The sequence below is a fragment of the Sipha flava genome, unplaced genomic scaffold, assembly GCF_003268045.1.
Source record: "Sipha flava isolate LNK unplaced genomic scaffold, YSA_version1 112_pilon_pilon, whole genome shotgun sequence".
Taxonomy (NCBI): Eukaryota; Metazoa; Arthropoda; class Insecta; order Hemiptera; family Aphididae; genus Sipha; species Sipha flava.
In genome coordinates this window covers 464,489-483,322 of record NW_020271731.1, presented here as the reverse complement: position 1 = coordinate 483,322, position 18,834 = coordinate 464,489, and the positions used below count along the sequence as shown (strand labels likewise).

Here is an 18,834-nt window from a genome sequence, read left to right as displayed (position 1 = left end):
TATTAAACAATTGTAATATAGTTAAATATTTACATAAGTACATATTTAATTGGGTGTATGTTTTTTTTTAAGAAACGCCCATTGAGTACATCCTCTAATAACTTTCCTCTGTAAGGTATTTTATAATACAATAAGTAGAGTTAGGATGCTTATGTACTAAAAAATGTAAATATAATCACATTTATCACTAATCAGCATTTATAATTTATGTTGGCACTTGACATACGTAAGGGCTCGTCGTGTGTCGCTCGTCTCTCCAACTCGCAATACGTAGTACGTACCCAATTGTTGTTATTCTATAAATAAATATATTTCTAGTAACGGGCTTATCGTACAAGCTTGTCGCACGTCTATCATCACTCCAACTCGCAATACGTACCCTACCAATTGTTATTACTTATTATTCTATAAATAAATATATTTTAGTAACGGACTCTTAATTCTTATAAGCATTATGCGTATGTATTTGTAGTTCTGGTGCCGCTGTATGCAGTGGGCCTTTGTCAATTGACAAATCAAACATGAATACTTAATTGTGTTAGCCAATTTGTCATCGCAGTCGCTAATATTATTAAACTTATTGGAGTGTACAGTGTAGTATGTACACGTAATAATTTCAAATTCTTACTCGTTTTTGACACTATAGTATTATACTTATACTAGTTTTATAGTTTTGTGTTTCAACTTGATCGAGATCTAAGGTAAGCTATAATATAAAATATTCGTTTTGCATGCTAGCGTGTTACCTAAATAATTTAAAATTTTGTATAACCACACGAAGATAATAGTGTGCGACTAATTATTATATTTATTTGTATACAAGGCTGTATCTAGACAACTTTTTCGGTAGGGCTCCAAAACATGTATATTATAATTTTATTGAATTTAGATTTTCACTTTTGATATTTGAATAAAAATAACACAGAAAAATACATAATCTTCTTTTATTAAAATGAATATCATATTTTCATATGATATTATGATATAAAATTAAAAGCCGTCAATAATTAATTGGAGCTTAAGTCATTTTTGACTGAAAATATTTATGTTGGTATTAAAAATAAATAAGTATTTTAAACATTCGTGAAATATTGAATATATTTCGAGAGGGGGGTCCAGACACCCTAAACCCCCTCTAGATACGACCTTGTTTGTACACCTAAATTTTAAAAATTAAAATGTTTCTAATATGTACCTATTAACAATTATGTATATTATTATTTATTTATTGTAATAATTTATTTAAATATAATATAACATACATATCTACGTGTTAGGTAACTGTGCTTGTGATTTTATATGAGGTAAATTATACTTAAGTAAAATCCAAATATCCAATATAGTATCATATCTGTGTGACTTGCTCATTATAAAACCATGAGTAATAAGAAATAACAATTATTTATTATAATATTTACATCAATACGGTATATTGTACCATACTGAATATGACTGCACACCTTCCACAGTAAGGAAGCCACTTTTAAATCTAAATACCTGGCCCTAAAATCTGTTTATCAGACTCCACATCAACCATTGTAAAATTAATTAGCTGTATTACTGTATTAGTTTACATTTGTTTGCTATAGTTCTAATTTCTTATTTATACAGTTTTTTAATTATACTATTAGTTACCTATTTGTAATAACTAATAAATATTTAATTATTGTATTTCTTTGATGTTCAATGATAGTAATTATTCTATATAACTAACAATTAGTTGAAAAATGTTTGAATTCTAAAACATTTAAATTGTAAAATTGTATTATTAATTATTACTAAAAGCAATGTTATAAAATAGGGTTATGAAAAAAATGTTTAAACAGATAAGTTCTTGTTCCAAGAGAAGAAAAATTAAAGAAGAGATAGACGTTTTTATTTTGGATACTGCTCCAGAACCTTACAGTTGTTTAAATAAAGAATTTTGATAAAAGGCATTGATAAATATTTTATTAATAGGTAGATTGTTTTAAGTTTTTACTAATTATTTACTTAATAGGAACATTACATGATGCTCGAAAAAAAGCTTAAATTAGTAAAGGGTACAAGTGACCTATCTAATATTGAAAATTCAAAAAGGATAAAAAATTACAGCTATAAATTTAGAACCTCCTCGGTATATTGAAAAGTTACATAAAAATAAACAAAATGGTAAATACCTATTGAATATTTACTATTTATATACTTGATTTAATTTATATAAGTACTTTAATAATATGCATTGTTATATTTATTATAATAACTGATTAATTGTCTTTTTAGATGATTTAGATGCTAGGAAGGTAGATTTTGATACCTCAATACCATTGATGACTTCACCCAAATTGCAGAAAACAGATACTAATTATAATATGTTTACAATTTTTGTTTTAATAAATTGGTTATAACTATTAAAATTTTCATTTTGTAATTCATTTGCAGATTTTGATCACGAGTTAGATTATAGTTATAAAGAAAGCAGTACAATAGAGAATTATAGGACACAGTCATTAAAATCCAAACTAAATATCCCTGGTTCTAGTTTCCCTAATGAAGGTATATTATAATTATTGAAGCATATATTTAAAGCTTTTATTTATTGATCTTTAATTATTTTGTTTTAAGACCATAATGATGTTCAGATGTCAGATTGCCCTTCTTCAAAAGTAAAAATAACTCTAATTTAGTTAAAAGTTATAATTTATTATATAACACGTTAAATGTATATATATATATTATTAACAGAGAATACGTCTTCATCAACTACTCCAGAAAGTACTCATGAAATATTATCCATCATATATACAACATCATCTTCATTTAAGGTCACACCACAAGGCAACTACCAATCATTAATCCCTGTTGTGGATGAAGAAATATTGTTACGAGGTAAATATGTTACTTGTTGAACTATTCAATGGTCATGACTTATGACTGAGTATGTATTATATATTACAATATAACTCATTGTTTTCCTTAAATTATATTGATACCAAAAAGTTATCCAATCTTTGTCATGACCTATCGGATTTTCAATAATATCATAAACTTCAATAATACTGATGTCTTTAATATTTTAATAACGATAATCATAAAATCAGATAGGTAAGCGATGAGTAAATCATGTAATTTTGGAAAGTCAAAATGTTATTATTTATATTCATTCATTGATTTCAAGATATCTGAAAACATTTTTTTATATTTAACTTTGGTGATCAGTCACGATTTACCTCTCATCGTTAACGGTCGTTTTATCGTCAGTTAGCCATATCGGATTTCACATATATTATCTAACTAATTAACCAGTGCGATACAATTATGCCGTTGCTAGTGGAAACGGTCACTTTCTCGGGAATAAACACGGTCAAAATAAAATAAAATCCACGATCGTTTCATCTCACCACTCAGATCCTGAATTCCATGAAGTTAAAAACAGGAAGTCTCGTGAGTCAAATTTATCACATGGCAATCCAATATCATTTAATCCACAATATATAATTTCAAACCATCCGATTCTAAATATGAATCACAAAATTAATTTCATATATATAATAGTGTTATGGTTACAAATGATACTCTCGACAATAACAGTTCTACAGATAACACCTTAATTAGCTTTTAATTAAAACCTGTGTGCGATATTACAATTACTACCACGATCTTGCCCGCTGTCGATAAAACGAAATATAATTATTATAGTTATTATAGTTGAACAAATTTATCCCAATATATCATGTACAATGATAATTTAAAATTTATTATTTCTAAAAATTTATAAAAGTGTTCATATTTGTATTATATTTTGCTTTAAAATGATATAGAGATATAATTAATTGATTTACTAGATATACTTAAAAATTATATAATGATGATTATCATATGAGTATGTAAAATATTTAGCTTTAAAGATATAAGAAGAGTGTATTATTAATGAGAAAAAAAATTGATACTTAATTGTTCAAACACCACAACGGTTTGAATTTTCGCACCATAGCATGTCGTTCATTGTGTCATGAACGTCTCGATTTTTCGAGAATTTTCATGACACCCCCCTCTGCATTTTGGGGCAGTCCTGATGATCGGTCTGTGCCTCGGCCTTTGCAGTATTTGTCTTTTACGTGCACTCGTGAGCGATACACGCTCTGCGTAATGTTCTCGCGTTGGTCGCCACACGAAATTTGTGTATTGTTCGAGTTTTTTGCCAATTGTCAGCCATATTTTCCTGGGACGGATCGTTATTGTCATCGTGGTGTTGCGCCATTGTCCGCAGACGTCAAGTTGCCCATCCTGTAGTTAGTGATATATTTTTTCTTTTGTATTATATTTATTAATTATGTTTGTATTCTGATTAAGATTATATATTGTTTGTATGTTTTACGCCCATAAGGCGTGAATATTATTATTATTTATTTAACAAGGGCCCCCGCATTATTATTACATTTTATTTTGTACTAATATGGTTAATTATTTATTGTAACATTATTACGTACCCGAACTCGGGCGCATCATCATATATCTGGTTTTTATTTATTTATATATAATTTGAACAGTGATAATTATTATCTGGTCCTTTATTACGCGAGTCAAAGCTACCGACCACCATACTCGTAGGAGTGGTTTTGGCGCAAACATTAATTGTTAACAAAAGAACCAAATGGATGACCTTATTTTTTAATTTTTTTCTAATTTATTATGTCAAAAATCCTAATAAGGTCAAACATGTACAATAATTATCGTAGTACCTAAGCTGTAGAAATATTAAATACAGTAAAAGTTAATCAAAATATTAAAACAGTCACATTGAATATAAAATATAACCTGGCTCAAATGAAAAATTGTGTCTTGAATAAATTGTCATGGATTTTGTATAGTGTAGTTGATTTTTGACGCATATAAATTATTCTAGCAACTCGAACTATTCAGTTTTTTTGAACAATTTTTTACCGATATAATATCAAATTTGTTAAGGTTTTTATATTTTGAACCAACAAATTACCGTGTGATATAAATACGAGATATTTAGCAAATTTTGAGTATATTTCGAGTAGTAATAGCTTAAATAGGAAACACAAATGAACAAATAAGTATGCCAGAACTATCAGCAGTGAAGAATGAGACAAGAGTAAGAAGTAAGGGATGGTTCAACTGGCTTAAAATATGGAATATAAATAACAATGACAGACATGAAAAAAGGGATAGCAAAAACGAATTCGTCATAGATGCTCCCAGAAGGGATACAAAATTGAAAATGGTCAGAACTTGAAAATGATTTAACGATGGTATTTAATAGTCACAAACATATTTTGTATTTTATTAAATCATTTCAGTTCAATGCTTCTAGAGAAACAATGATGATATCACTTGACCCTGACGAAGACTACAATACCATGAGCCGGAATTTTGCAGGTAATTTCGGAAATCTGACAAAAGTTATTTGATGAACTATAAAAACTTATATAATGTTCATTAATGACGGTCATGAAAACTTTTTTTGGAAAAAAATTATATATATTTTGAATCAATTGAGTTTTAGGTGGAGACAAATTACGGAAATGGTCTCCAGATAACAGAATTCAACAGTACTCTATTATACACTGCAATTTCATGCGCCTGAACAAATATAACATCGACGCTCAGACAAAAATGGAAAACGATGTCTCTCGACCGGTTAACTTAGGTACTAACCAAGAATTGTAATATATTTATTTATTTTAATTTTTTTTAAAATTTTTTATTTATTGATACAAAAATCAATCGTTTTTTTTTTTTACATATTAGTACATATAATACATATAAGATATATATATATATATATATATATATAAAACTAACATTATACCTTATAGTTTTATACTCGTATTATTCATAAGTAAAGTCAATTATTGAATATGGTGCCATAGAATTGGGTCGCTTTAGCCAGGTTAAAAGAGTAAATCATAGGTTCTTGAGATTCACCAATTAATTTTTGGACATCAATAATTAACACCAACAATTATTGTGCACCTCATGACTATACACCAATTGTTAATCAACTTGGTTTAGCTTCATTAGCGGAGCACAGGCACATTATAGGTTCTAACTTTTTAAAAGGATATTCATATGGTAGAGTAGATTCCCCGTTTTTAATTTCCTTTATACTATATACTTAGTTTTACAACACTTTTTTCGTTACAATATAACCTTCCATGTCCCTATATGTCTATTCAATTATTTAGCTAATGGATTTTTAAGACGTATGATGTCCATTGCCAATATGGACTATACTTTCCTTATTTAACTATATATTACTAAAATATAAATATTAAATTCAGTATTTTTATATTTTTTATTTATATACTGTCACTTTTGTATATAATACTCTTCCTATTTTTTCTTATATATTTTATAAAACTTATACGATATACCTGTAATTGTAAATGTATTAAAAGGATCCAGACCCAGCTCGTGTATATATATATATATATATTAGAGGATCCCATGGCATAAGGGGGAAAACATTTTTATGTAAAATTAGGTAAGCATACTCACCCTTTTTTTTACATTTGGTCTTAATAACTCATTTATGAAATATTATCGACTTTCGATCTTTAGAACCCGTGCCGACTTTACGTCAAACTTTCAAATATAATTTAGAAAGCATGACTATGGAAGAACTTAAAATTGTCATGCGTTTTAAGAAATAAAATACCAATTGGTTGCAATTTTACGTTTATTATAATTTTAGATTTTTAAAATTAATCATTGTATATATTTTCTTTTCAAAGTTTTTTATTAAAGTCGAGAAAAATTCTTTTGTACTCTTGTACATAACGTAATAAAAATTGTTTTTGTTCTTCTTCAACTGTAATAATTATTAAACCATGAAAGTCTTGTATCCGCTTAACACCCCTTTCAGCAATATCACCAACAACTGTAAGGGTTGACACAGCATTTTTGGCTTTGAGGAACAAAACATTAGTTGGCCACGACGAAGGAGATTCGACGAGAAAATTATCATCAATTTTGAGACGAGTGAACACATAGTCGCTCTTGGCTGATATAAAGCCATGTCAAGTCTGAAAAGACAAAAAATATTAAGTTAGAAATAACTGAAGATATCTATAATAAAAACAACTACCTAACATATTATTATATTAATATTTATATGTGATACTAACCATACAATAAACCGCAAATTTCGTCCTCCGATGGGATGTATCGTTTCCCATGCCGATATATTTTCTTTTGTTAAATTTCCATAATCTTTATCAATTTATAAACTAATCATTTGCTTAGCTAATTGATAAATAAACTGTATTGCATCTTCATGGTCATCTGAATTAAATGTTTTACCCAAGAATTTAGGATTAAGTATGTTAGCAGCTTTATGAATTTTACCAACACAAAACTCTTTCTATTTGCTAGTGCTTCCGTAATATGTTTTTCATTAGATTTTAAAATACTGTTACTTTTTAATGTATCTTCAAAAGATTTTGTGAGTTCTGAAAAATAAAAGGCACAACACTTAGCTGAGGTGAATCACTTTCTATTTTTTCAATCTATTTGGCTACTGGGCTTATAAGACAATATAAATGTTCAATTTTTTTTTCCAAAATATTGGACTACTAATTGTTTTTTTCACATTAAGTATTAGATCTTTTTCAATAACTTCATCAATATTCATTGAACGAATTATTTGTTTATTGACTAACAAAGATTTAAAAAAAATTACAACTGAGCCCCATCTGGTCACAACTGGTAACGCAAGTGCCATATAATTCACATTGTTTGCTTCTTTTCTTTTTTTTTTCAAATATTGCTTTGGTAATATATCCTCTTCTTATGGTATTAATTACTTCTTTACTATCTTCAATAATTTCTTTGAATGAGTCTAAATTTATTATATCTTTAATTAATAAATTAAGACCATGTGCAACGCATCCATAAGTGTTAATATGAGGATACTTTTTAGATATAATTCCCCATGCTTTTTTCATATTTTTTCAACACTTTTCTTGGTCCTAATTCTTCAATTACAAAAATAATTAAATCTGCTAAATTTTCTCCTGAGTGACATTGGACACCAGTGGACAGTGACTTATAAAAAATTGGCTTGTAATATATGAAATATTTCAAATTTACAACCTTACTTGTATCATAATGGGATTGATGTTTTTCCAATTTTTTCTGAACTTTTTGAAAAGTGGAATATCAGGACATATAGTCACTTGACTGTTTTTTATTTCAAAAACAGATTTTAGGATCAGCTCATAAATGTGATGGCGACAAGCAAAAATCAGCAATTCTTAGTCTAGGAGAATACAAGCACCATTGAGACGACCTGTATTTGAAGCTGTCGTATCACAACAGAGAATCTGTACTTTTTCTTCAAAATCCCAATCCATGATTGTATTCCAAACAGCCTGTGCCTATTCTCTTCCTGTAGAACTATTCAATTTCGGGACAGCAATAAGTTGCTCTTTATTTCCAAATTAAATAACTATAGGAAGACGTTTTTCTTTGCAATTTCGAGCATTCATTGCAGGCAACAATTTTCCGTCCCAATAAAGAGTAACAACATCTGGTACTTCGTTCTTAAAATCAATCTTTATAGTTTCGGCTTGTTCTTTTCGTTTTTCCTTACAGATTTGTTGGATGGAAGATTTACTTGTTGGATAATCATCTGTATTATATCCAAGTGCCTCAATAGTGGCTTAGAGAATAAACACAGTGTCTCTCATACTCAACTGACACCTGTCTAATGCAGCTACTAATTTTGAAGTAATAAAATTATTTTTTGGTATTCTTAGAATTTCCCCAGTCTCAGGTTCTGTGTTATCGATAGTAGTTTGCTGATTATCTGGTGAATCTATATTTAAACCAAAAAATGGAAAATGAATCGTCTTCTACGGGTTCATTCGACTCCAGAGAAGTTGAAGCAGAAAGATATTTCATTCACCGATTTTCTTCTTCAATTGCTCTTAGTTGCGCCCTTTTTTCTTTGTCTGACAGTTTCTTATCCACTCCACCTAAATAATCAACTCGACCTTGCTCTCTATGCCTTAAAATTATTTAATCTTTCACTATTTTAATTAATTGAAAGGCATTAGCATGTGCAATATCAAACAAATTATCCAAATTGTCTGTAAATACTTGATGACGCTGTTTGAATATGTTTTGTGTTTTCTTTGCATTTTTTGTAAGCCTCACCAAACTTGATGTAACTCAATAAGTATTTTTACACCATTAAGTAACGATTTAGTTAGGATTCGTGCTTTTTCCTAAAATATAACACTCACGAACGGTGAGATTCGTGGTTTCATTAATAGTTAATTTTACTTCACGGATATTATAAAACAATACTGAGAATACTTGTCCATTAGACGGAAATTTTGACCCGTTTATTTGGTGTTGTACGTCTCCTACTAAAAATAAACCATTTTTAGTACTGCGCAATTTGGCTGACATGTTGATTCGCGAAAAGCAATATGCTTACTAACATTAAAAACCGGAAATTGCACATAATTGCAACACACATAATTGCGTTCAACATCGTGCACGCCTATAATGCATATATTGACAGGAAACGCGTTTACTACTCAAGTCGGCACGGCTTATTGTGGTCCAAAGTTCATAGAATTTAATTTACGAGTGTTTTGATACAATATAAAAAAATTAAGAGGGTATGCATTCGAAAAAAATTACATTGAATTTTTTGGGTCAGTCTAATATATATATAATAAATAAATAAACAAATAAAAAATGATTATAATATTTAAAGACGAACAAAATATGACGGATATTCAGATATCCCAAGAGCAATGCGCTAATATGGACCGAGATGAACCCTCCAAATATAGTGTGAATGTGTATTCAGGTTTGTCATTGTAATACGAAATATTTAAATATCGAAAACTGGTTAAATTTAATGATGTATTTAAAAATATTTTAACACGTTTAGAAGTCAATAGCGAAACAATTCTATTAGACGACGTCAACACTAAGCTTGACCAGAAAACAATGTGTATCGATTTAAAAAAGGCAATGGAAGGTATATCGTGAACTGCTATTCTCTCATTCGATAAATTATGTATAATGAATGATTAGTAATAATTAAAGATGGTTTTCAGTTATGATCAAGCTGAAGGAAGAAAATTGGATTTTGGCTACAGAATTGACTGCTATGAAAGAAAGCTATAATTCAATGGAGAAAAATATGAATTCGATTAAAGGTAAATATTATAATAAAAACCATAAAATCACTGGAAGATGTTGTATATTTTTTTTTTTGTTTTTATATTTAGAAACTTATACAGTGATGGTACAGAAACAAGAAGCACAAAATTGCATTTTGGCTACAAAATTGGCTGCTATAAAAGAAAGCAATAATTTAATGGAGAAAAATATGACTTTGATTAAAGGCGAATAATATAATAAAAAACATAAAACTATTGGAAGATGATGTATATTATTTTTGTTTCAATATTTAGAAGTGAATAAACAAAACCTAAAGGTGCAAAATTATCGGTAGTTGAAGTATTGAATAATGAAATTCGAAAAATAATAAAAATTATGAATAAACGCTTAGCTGGTAGTTTAATTTAAATAAACATAATTTAAATAGTGTATATATAAGTAAACAGTTTTATGTCGTCAATAATTAGATAATGATTCGAAAATAGAAGATAACACATGTTTTATAAATGATATCTGTATGCTAAGAAATAATTTTTACGAAATGGAACAAAAAATGGAAACGGTGGATAGTATTGGATTAAAATAATATTATAGAATCAAAAAGTAATCATATAAACATTACGCAGCCACTTACACGTGTTTGTTTATTCTCATACAGATTTGGTATTTGGTCAAAATAGAAAATTTGACAAAGAAATAGAAACATTACAAGTTATTGCGACAGAAATGGCGAAATCATTGTCGACGAGGAAGTGTAATTTAATTTATACTATTCTAATAGTAAATTTCATCGCGATTGTGTATAGAGGCGTTCTCAGGATCATTTATTAGGGGGGGATATTATAATGTATTAGAAGGTGAGCCATGGGGGCTAAGCCCCCTACACCCTCTTTTTTATATAAAAATTATATACATTAAATGAAAATTAAAAAATATTATATTGTTAATTAAAACAAAACAAAAACAAAATAATATCGAGTTTTCTTAATCATTGAGCCATCATATCAAGAACTTATTTGGGATCAATGGAAATTTCTCTATGGATGGCTAACAATGTTAAGCCGTACAAATAATTCTATGAATGACATCAAATTATGAAAAATATGAAGTTATTATATTATTTTTTTAATTTTTGAAAAGAAATTTAGTATACTTGAATTACTTCGTTTCATTTTTATCAAAAATAAAAATGCAAGTCAGTCGTCAGTCGTAACTCGTCAATACACTATTCGAATCGCTAAAAACAATTGATAAACACAATAATTGTGTTAATAATAATTATTATGATATAACTTGTATTTGATGAGACTAATTTATTGTTTACATTTTATATCAATATAATATTAGATTATAGATATTTATCTGTAACCATGGTCTGTAATCTGTAATTTGCTTTTTTATACCAATTACATATTCGCATGGAAAATTATATCTAGTCAACAAAATATTTATTTATTAAATTTTTACTAAAATATTAAATATCACTTATCAGTTAACTATGAAAATCCATCTTATCTAAAAAAAAAGGCCATGGAGGAATCCATCACCTATATCACCCCTGTGAGAACGCTCATGATTAAGTAAATATACGTTTTTTTTTGTACATATTTTTAATTTAGAAAACTATACAATCTATATATAATAAAAATTGTATCATAATGGATAATTGTATTAGTTAGAATGTGATGGCTTGAGTGACTTAAGAGAATAGCTATATAAACTATTTATATGCTAGAATTATATATAATTTATGTTAAATTTTATTTTTAGTTGAATCCAAACTCATTTACGAAGATATGGATAACCAGATGAATAAACTTGTCAATATTGTTAAATTATTAAGTTCTGAAAAACAGTTATTAATTAATATATCAAAGAAGATTAATAAAGAAATCAGCAGTATTTATATTAATTAATAAGATTTGCTTAAAAAAAAAAAAAATGTTTTACCAAATTTAATATAACATAATTTGCTCTTATGTAACACAAATGAACATTATATGCACAAAAAAAATTTTAATGAGTACAAGCGTAAAATTAAGAATGAATTCCTTAAAATCAAAAGAAATCATTAAAAAAATCTTTAAAAAGTAATACTTAATATTTGTTTATGTAATAACATTCTGAAACATTAATTTATTTTACGCATGTATATTTTATGTTAAGCATTTAGATAAAGATTCTAAATACATTGAAAAAATTGGTAGTAAAAATGACAAGTTGAAAATGCGACTATTTATGTTGGATAATACGTGAAAATTTGTTATAATTATTTAAAAATTATCTAAAATTTAGAAGCTGAAGAGGTAAATCAGAATACAATAAATCAAATAAAAATTTAACAAATTAAGCATTAAATTATGGTAATGTCAAGTACGTATTCAATAGGTGAAGATGACATATAACAAATGTCCCAAAGCATGTGGATATTGACCGCTATCAACTGTCACGCTATCAATTATCCACTATCTATTGACGTATATCTGGAGATTTCTAATGAAGTCACAAAAACTTTTAAAAAAAAAAGTCTTTTTGCTACCAGCAGAGCACTTCCATTACTAACTGCAATTCCAGGAGACCTATATAAAGCCTCTTAGATAATTAGAACATTTGTAAATATATTAATAGCTCCGGAGTCACATGTAAAGCCGCTGGAGGCAAAGCTTTCATTTAAATTAGTAGATCTTAAGTCACCCGAAGTGCATCCAGCATTTAAACCACTTCCGTTACCAATATACTTATATCAATGCTTCCATCATTCTATATAGAAAAAACATTCTTATCAAGTTTCTTCTTGTCAGTTTTACTTCCAAGTACTATATATTATATATAAAATTATTCTTGGATACTATAAGCCCTAAGTACTCATTTTACGGTAAAATACTGAAAGTATTGAGTACTGAACAAGAAAGATTATATATTATTTAGTATGCGCAACTTTGAAATTTTGTCTAGCCGAGTCATGCGGTAGGCAGTTTTCTAACAGTGGATGAGAATTGGGGCACGACAGACGCGTGGCCAGACGGTAATATGTGGTCGCCTAAACTTCTCTCACCATATAGCTGTTTTATGCCACCACGCCACGCCATGCCGCAGTCTTAATATCGATCCGATATCATATACACGGACGTTTAAATATTTTTAATTACTATTTAATTAATTCAATTTTTTAATTTTTCTTATTATATGACTAATTCACCCATAATGTATTTGCATGTTAAAAAAGAACTATGAAAATTGGTCCAGTTGAACTTCAGATATAGCTGTCCAAAAAAATTGCCTCTCTTTTTAATAATATAATAGGTATCGAGTGTTACGCAAAAAAGGGTAACTTTTAAAAACTTTCTCAGCCTTAGCGGAAAGATCAGAACGCCGTATAATTTGTTTTTACATTAATAAATATTTCAGTGCTGAAATGTACAATTTTCGGCAATTTTCGAATTTTAACCTTTTCGGAAAACGAAGGAAAAATAAAACGTATTATATTTTTAACTGCAACCCTAAATTTTTTTTTTTTTTTATTCGAATAGTTTTTTGATGTGGAAACATTTTATGCAGTGTTCAGATCTTTCCGCTAAAACAGTGAACATTTTCGAGTGTTATCTTTTTCGCCTAACACTCGATACCTAAATATTATTAAATGAAGATGCAATTTTTTTGGAAAACAATATCTAAAGTTCTACTGGATAGATTTTCATAGTTTTTTTTTTTTTTTAATGCAAATACTTTGTGTGTTAATGAGCCATCAAATGAGAAAAGTTGAAAAACTTAATTAATTAAAGGGTTATTAGAAATATTAAATTTTCTGTGTATATGATATCGGTTCCGTGTCAAGACTGCGGTGCGGTGATACGAAACAGCAATATAGAGGGGGAAGTTTGGAAGGCCACATATTACCGTCTGGCCACCACTTGCTGCTATCGTACCCCAAAACCTTACTTATCGTTAGATAACTGCCTATCACATGATTCAACTAAACAAAAATAGAACTGTGGCATAGAATGATAATACAAATATAAATATAAATGTTCAATCCTATCCCACAAATTTTATGAAACCACGTATTTTAAATTAAAAATATTTACTTCAAAGACATAATAAATATTTACATATTTAAAATTACATATATGTTACCGGTATTATGGCATTACACTAGGCAATATGGCATAATATATGAAAATAAATGTCTCAAAATATCACACTTCAACTAATTTATATATATATATATATATCTCACACTAAGTTTTTTTTTAACAGCTATATAGTAATGTATAATATTATAGTATTATAATAAAGCCTAAAAATAGTATTTAATAGTATGAGAAAATATGCAAAATAAAATTTCATTTTTGAACTCAGTATATTGTGATTAAAATTTGTATCTATAATAATTTATTATTATTTATTTAATTTATTGTAATTTTAAGAATTTAGTGCCTATTAATATTTATGCTTAATAGATATGCTGCGGCAAGTTATAACATTAAGTTCTATGTTAAAAACAATGCTGATAAGTAAAACTTGGAATTTGATGACCTTATAAACGTTAAAAAATGAGCTAAAATATATACAAATACTTGTTTTAAATTAATAAAAATATATTATTTTAAAATATTTTACTCTATTTTACTGTAACATTACATATCAATTTATCAAAACTTACAAATTACTCAGAAATTAAAATAATTTCATTGTACAATTATAGCACATTTGATATTATCAAAAGTGAATGAACGGCGATTATTTAATTATAAATATTTATATTTGGAAAAACTTCTCTCTACGTTCACTGAAGTGATGGGGAAGTACAGACGAGCTTTAACCGACGTTTCAATTTTTGTCATTTTGAAAATATTACGAAAAAAAGAAAAAAATAATAAAATTTAGATATGTATAAAAGGTATTATACTAATCAATAACATGACAACAATGTGTTGACTTTAATCGACGTGATAAAATCGGATACTCATCGAATATTAGGAAAAAATAATAAAATTTAGGTATAATAACATTTACTACAATACTACGAATGTTATCGGAAAGATAAATTCGACATAATAGTCAACAAGAAATGATAAGAAGTGAACTTAGTGTGGAATCAGTAAAAATAACTAAAAATTTCAAAAAATTACTTAAAAAGTAATAAACACCAAAAAATGCAAAATAAAAATTAGTTTTTCAGTTTTACAATCTTATAAAACACATTTGTGGCCAGAATAGCATTGTCTAAAAAGAAAAAAAAAAAAAAAAAAAAAAAATGCGAAATACATCAAATTCCAAGCCCTAATAATAAATAATGAAATTTCACAGAACATGGCACTCCCGTTATACCTGTACTAGACCGTATCGGGCCGTAGATCGGTGAGGATAGTCGTCGTCAGGACCACAGTTGCATTCGAAAACTGCACATTTTATCGGTCATTATAAACAAAATGGGTACCCCAAAATTATAGTGGTTAAGACCGCATGCTGTTTTTAGCGCTAACTTACTGATAAGATAAGATAAGTTTATAAGATATACTGCTTTAATAACGCTAACACGTTTTAATACTTCGATTTTTAATTAAACTGTTTTTCATTTAGGATAATTTAGGAGCACTTGTTTAAATGGTGGGAAGAATTTTTATTCAAGAGAAATCGTATGAAGTTTTAAAAAATGTCGGTAATAGATTTCAGTCAATCAAACTTTAAAAATTTTACACACTTCACATTTTAAATTTTTTTTGCATTTTAAAATACTCGTTTATGGATTTTTTTGTTTGAATTAATTATAAATGATTAATTAAACCTAACCTAGGTAAGTATAACCTTTTCGGAGTCAAAATCAAAAGTGTGCCGATTTTGGATACAACAATTTTAAAAATTGTGCGGGTTTTGTCCTGTTTTTTATTAAAAGTGTACGGTTTTAGGAGTTAATGGAGATCACTACCCCTCCGATTTCTACGTATTGGGATATAACGGTACAAACTTGAGAGTGACCAACGATGAAAGAGACCGGAAGAGTTGGTGTTGGAAAACGATCACGGACACATGTCGGTTATTTTAATAAGCCATTGTTTTTATAATTTTTTATAGTGTTTCAATTTATTAAGAAAATGTCAACAATTCCGGCCATGGAGTAAAAAATCACTATCATGCTCGCAATGTAAGTCGCTAGTGCACAATTTAACTGAAAAAAAGTGTGCGAATATCGCTGGTAATGTATTTATTTAATATGTCTGATGTTTACGGACATACAAAAATGTAGGTCCTTACGACTCTTATTACATATGGGGATACGTAAATCATAAATAATAGAAATCGGGAAATTACTATGAATAATATAATATTCGTATGAATAGAAAGGAATTATTAATTAAAATCAAAAAGTAACACAAACACATATTATATATGAACTGTATGGCTTACGTTCCAAAGTGTAATATTAAAAAAACAATTAAAATGATGCATGACAAAATATGGGATATGTGTGAAAGGTAATATTAGCGAAGTCACTAAAGTAATAAATCTTATATTTATAATAATCATGAATAACTTTTACATAGTGCTGCATAATTGATTCCCATAAGACCTGAGTATATAAAGGGGTTCCTAAGAGATCAATGTTCAGATGTGTTTTAGTCCAATCTTAGCAAGCACCTTCACGCTAGATAGAATAATAATTTTTTGTACTTTATTTCAGTTAATAAATGTTTTGGACTTAGAATAATTTATCAATAAACAGTAAAATATTTAAAGTCTAGTAATTATTTAATAATCAACCTATCCGCTCACATCCACCCTTTATCGGTTAAACTGACGCCATGCAACACTGGGCCGGCAATCATTGAACATTTTCTTTTCTTACAATATAAAATAATGATCGCGATTAATAAACATCATTTTATTAACGTATGCATGTGTTTATTTTAATATTTAATTTTATAATTTCGTCTTTATTAGTTTTTAAGTGAAAATAAAAATCCTATGTGCTCCTGTCACGTACCTCGGCCATAGGTTGGCGACCCTTCTACGTACATAGTACATGGGTCCGTCATGCGACGATGGTCCTGTCTGTATTTTTCATAAATTTTGGGTAATTTTAAATGATTTTCCTACATTAGGTATCTCTTATTCTTAGAGCATCAACATTTTATTCTGAATGAACTTTCACGAAATATAAGTTGGCCATGTTTTAACAATATTACATTTTTATGTTGTATGCTAAAAGTTCTAAAATTAAAATAATGCACATTTTATCAATTAAATTAATATATTTTATATGACATAGCTTAGCATTATTATTCTAACCATCATGTTACTGCCAATGAGTATGTGTTCATAATAGGTCTAGAACACTAATATTGTCATACATTTCGAAAAAAAAAACACTCAAGTTTTATCTATGGGAAAATCAGCGTGATAAAGACGGAGAAAATTTGTAAGTAGGTTGTAAGTTGGTAGAAATGTTTAGTAGTCGATACAGTTAATGACTAATATAATTGTCTACCTCTTTTTTCCAATCATCTCTCCTTATATCCAAGCTACATTAGTCGAAGAAAATTAGAACAATGTATTATTCAGAGACCAGTGAAAGTCTACTGTTGAACGAGGATAACGGGCCTCATTAGTGAATCATGAAAACGAGCAACAATCGGTTCTTATCATGGTTTTAGTCGTCAACGCCTGGCGATTCCTGACAATTCAACAGCCGGTTGGCTGAACACCTCCACATTTTTGAGACGCAATAAAACAAACTTATTCAAGACTATCAAACTGATGCGGACCGCGCGGCAGTCGTTATCACAACGGCTATCGACGGCCGTATTGTAAAAAAATAATGAATAAAAAATTCTAGAATTATCAACTGAAAAATAAATGAAGAAATAAACATTTTTCTTTAAATAATCGAATCATTTTTTATTTAACTAATGCCCAACTCTGCCATCCATCATAGGAGGGTGACCTGGGACGATCGCGATCAAGTCTGTCTGAGCGCATGTTCCGATAAACCATGACCTTGAGTCATGAACCGTCCACCAAAAAGCCATAATTATTGTCATTTGTGCATTGTGTATCGATTGTATTAATTCATGTAACTCGCGTCAAGCATCTATGTTTATTATCATCATAATAAACACTATTATACCATAGGAAATCATGGTAATTTAATTTCCCTCATAATGTGTTGTGCGTTTTATATCGGACGCGCTTTTCATTAAAATCGTTCCCCTATCGATTCCCTAACATGGGCCACTCGTCCCGGTAATATTGTTGTCAGCTCTGTTTATGTGAGGAGGCAGTTGTTTCTCACATTTTCCTCGACATTAACAGGTTTACATAAACTAAATATGATTGACCTCACTCGTGTTGAGTAGTCAAACATTCGGGATCACCACCCGAACCGGTCACTGACGTAAATACTACCGGTCAGTATTGACCCATAAATCCCAAAGGATGTTGTAAAATACTATAGTTTAATAAATGAAAGGAAACAAATTCCTCAGCATGATACAAATTAGTTTAATGTTTAATTTATTTCACATTATTAGGTGGCGTTTAAAACAGTCCGTAAACGAAATAACGTTGTTTGTATCTTGTTTAGAATTAGCATGTAGAATTAACAGGATTAGAGAATAACATTAGTTAAACGTTTAGTGAGAAATGAAGGAATATCAAAGAGGATATGAGATATATCAC

The 18,834-nt window shown here is 28.5% G+C and overlaps 1 protein-coding gene across 2 annotated transcripts; it reads left to right on the top strand.

Annotated features, from left to right (window-relative positions):
• Nucleotides 1-498: 498 nt before the first annotated feature.
• On the top strand, nt 499-10,479 carry LOC112689660. Of its 2 annotated transcripts, XM_025563479.1 has the most exons (11): nt 499-701; nt 2,422-2,535; nt 2,605-2,645; nt 2,725-2,868; nt 5,043-5,230; nt 5,307-5,385; nt 5,513-5,656; nt 9,740-9,835; nt 9,920-10,009; nt 10,089-10,190; nt 10,263-10,479. In XM_025563479.1, exons 5-11 carry the CDS (start codon nt 5,066-5,068, stop codon nt 10,385-10,387), a joined length of 801 nt encoding a protein of 266 aa, XP_025419264.1. In that variant the 5' UTR covers nt 499-701; nt 2,422-2,535; nt 2,605-2,645; nt 2,725-2,868; nt 5,043-5,065; the 3' UTR covers nt 10,388-10,479. The 2 variants fall into 2 exon arrangements, with proteins under 2 accessions (XP_025419264.1, XP_025419274.1); XM_025563489.1 differs by lacking the exons at nt 499-701; nt 2,422-2,535; nt 2,605-2,645; nt 2,725-2,868 and having other exon boundaries at nt 4,345-5,230.
• Nucleotides 10,480-18,834: the final 8,355 nt, after the last annotated feature.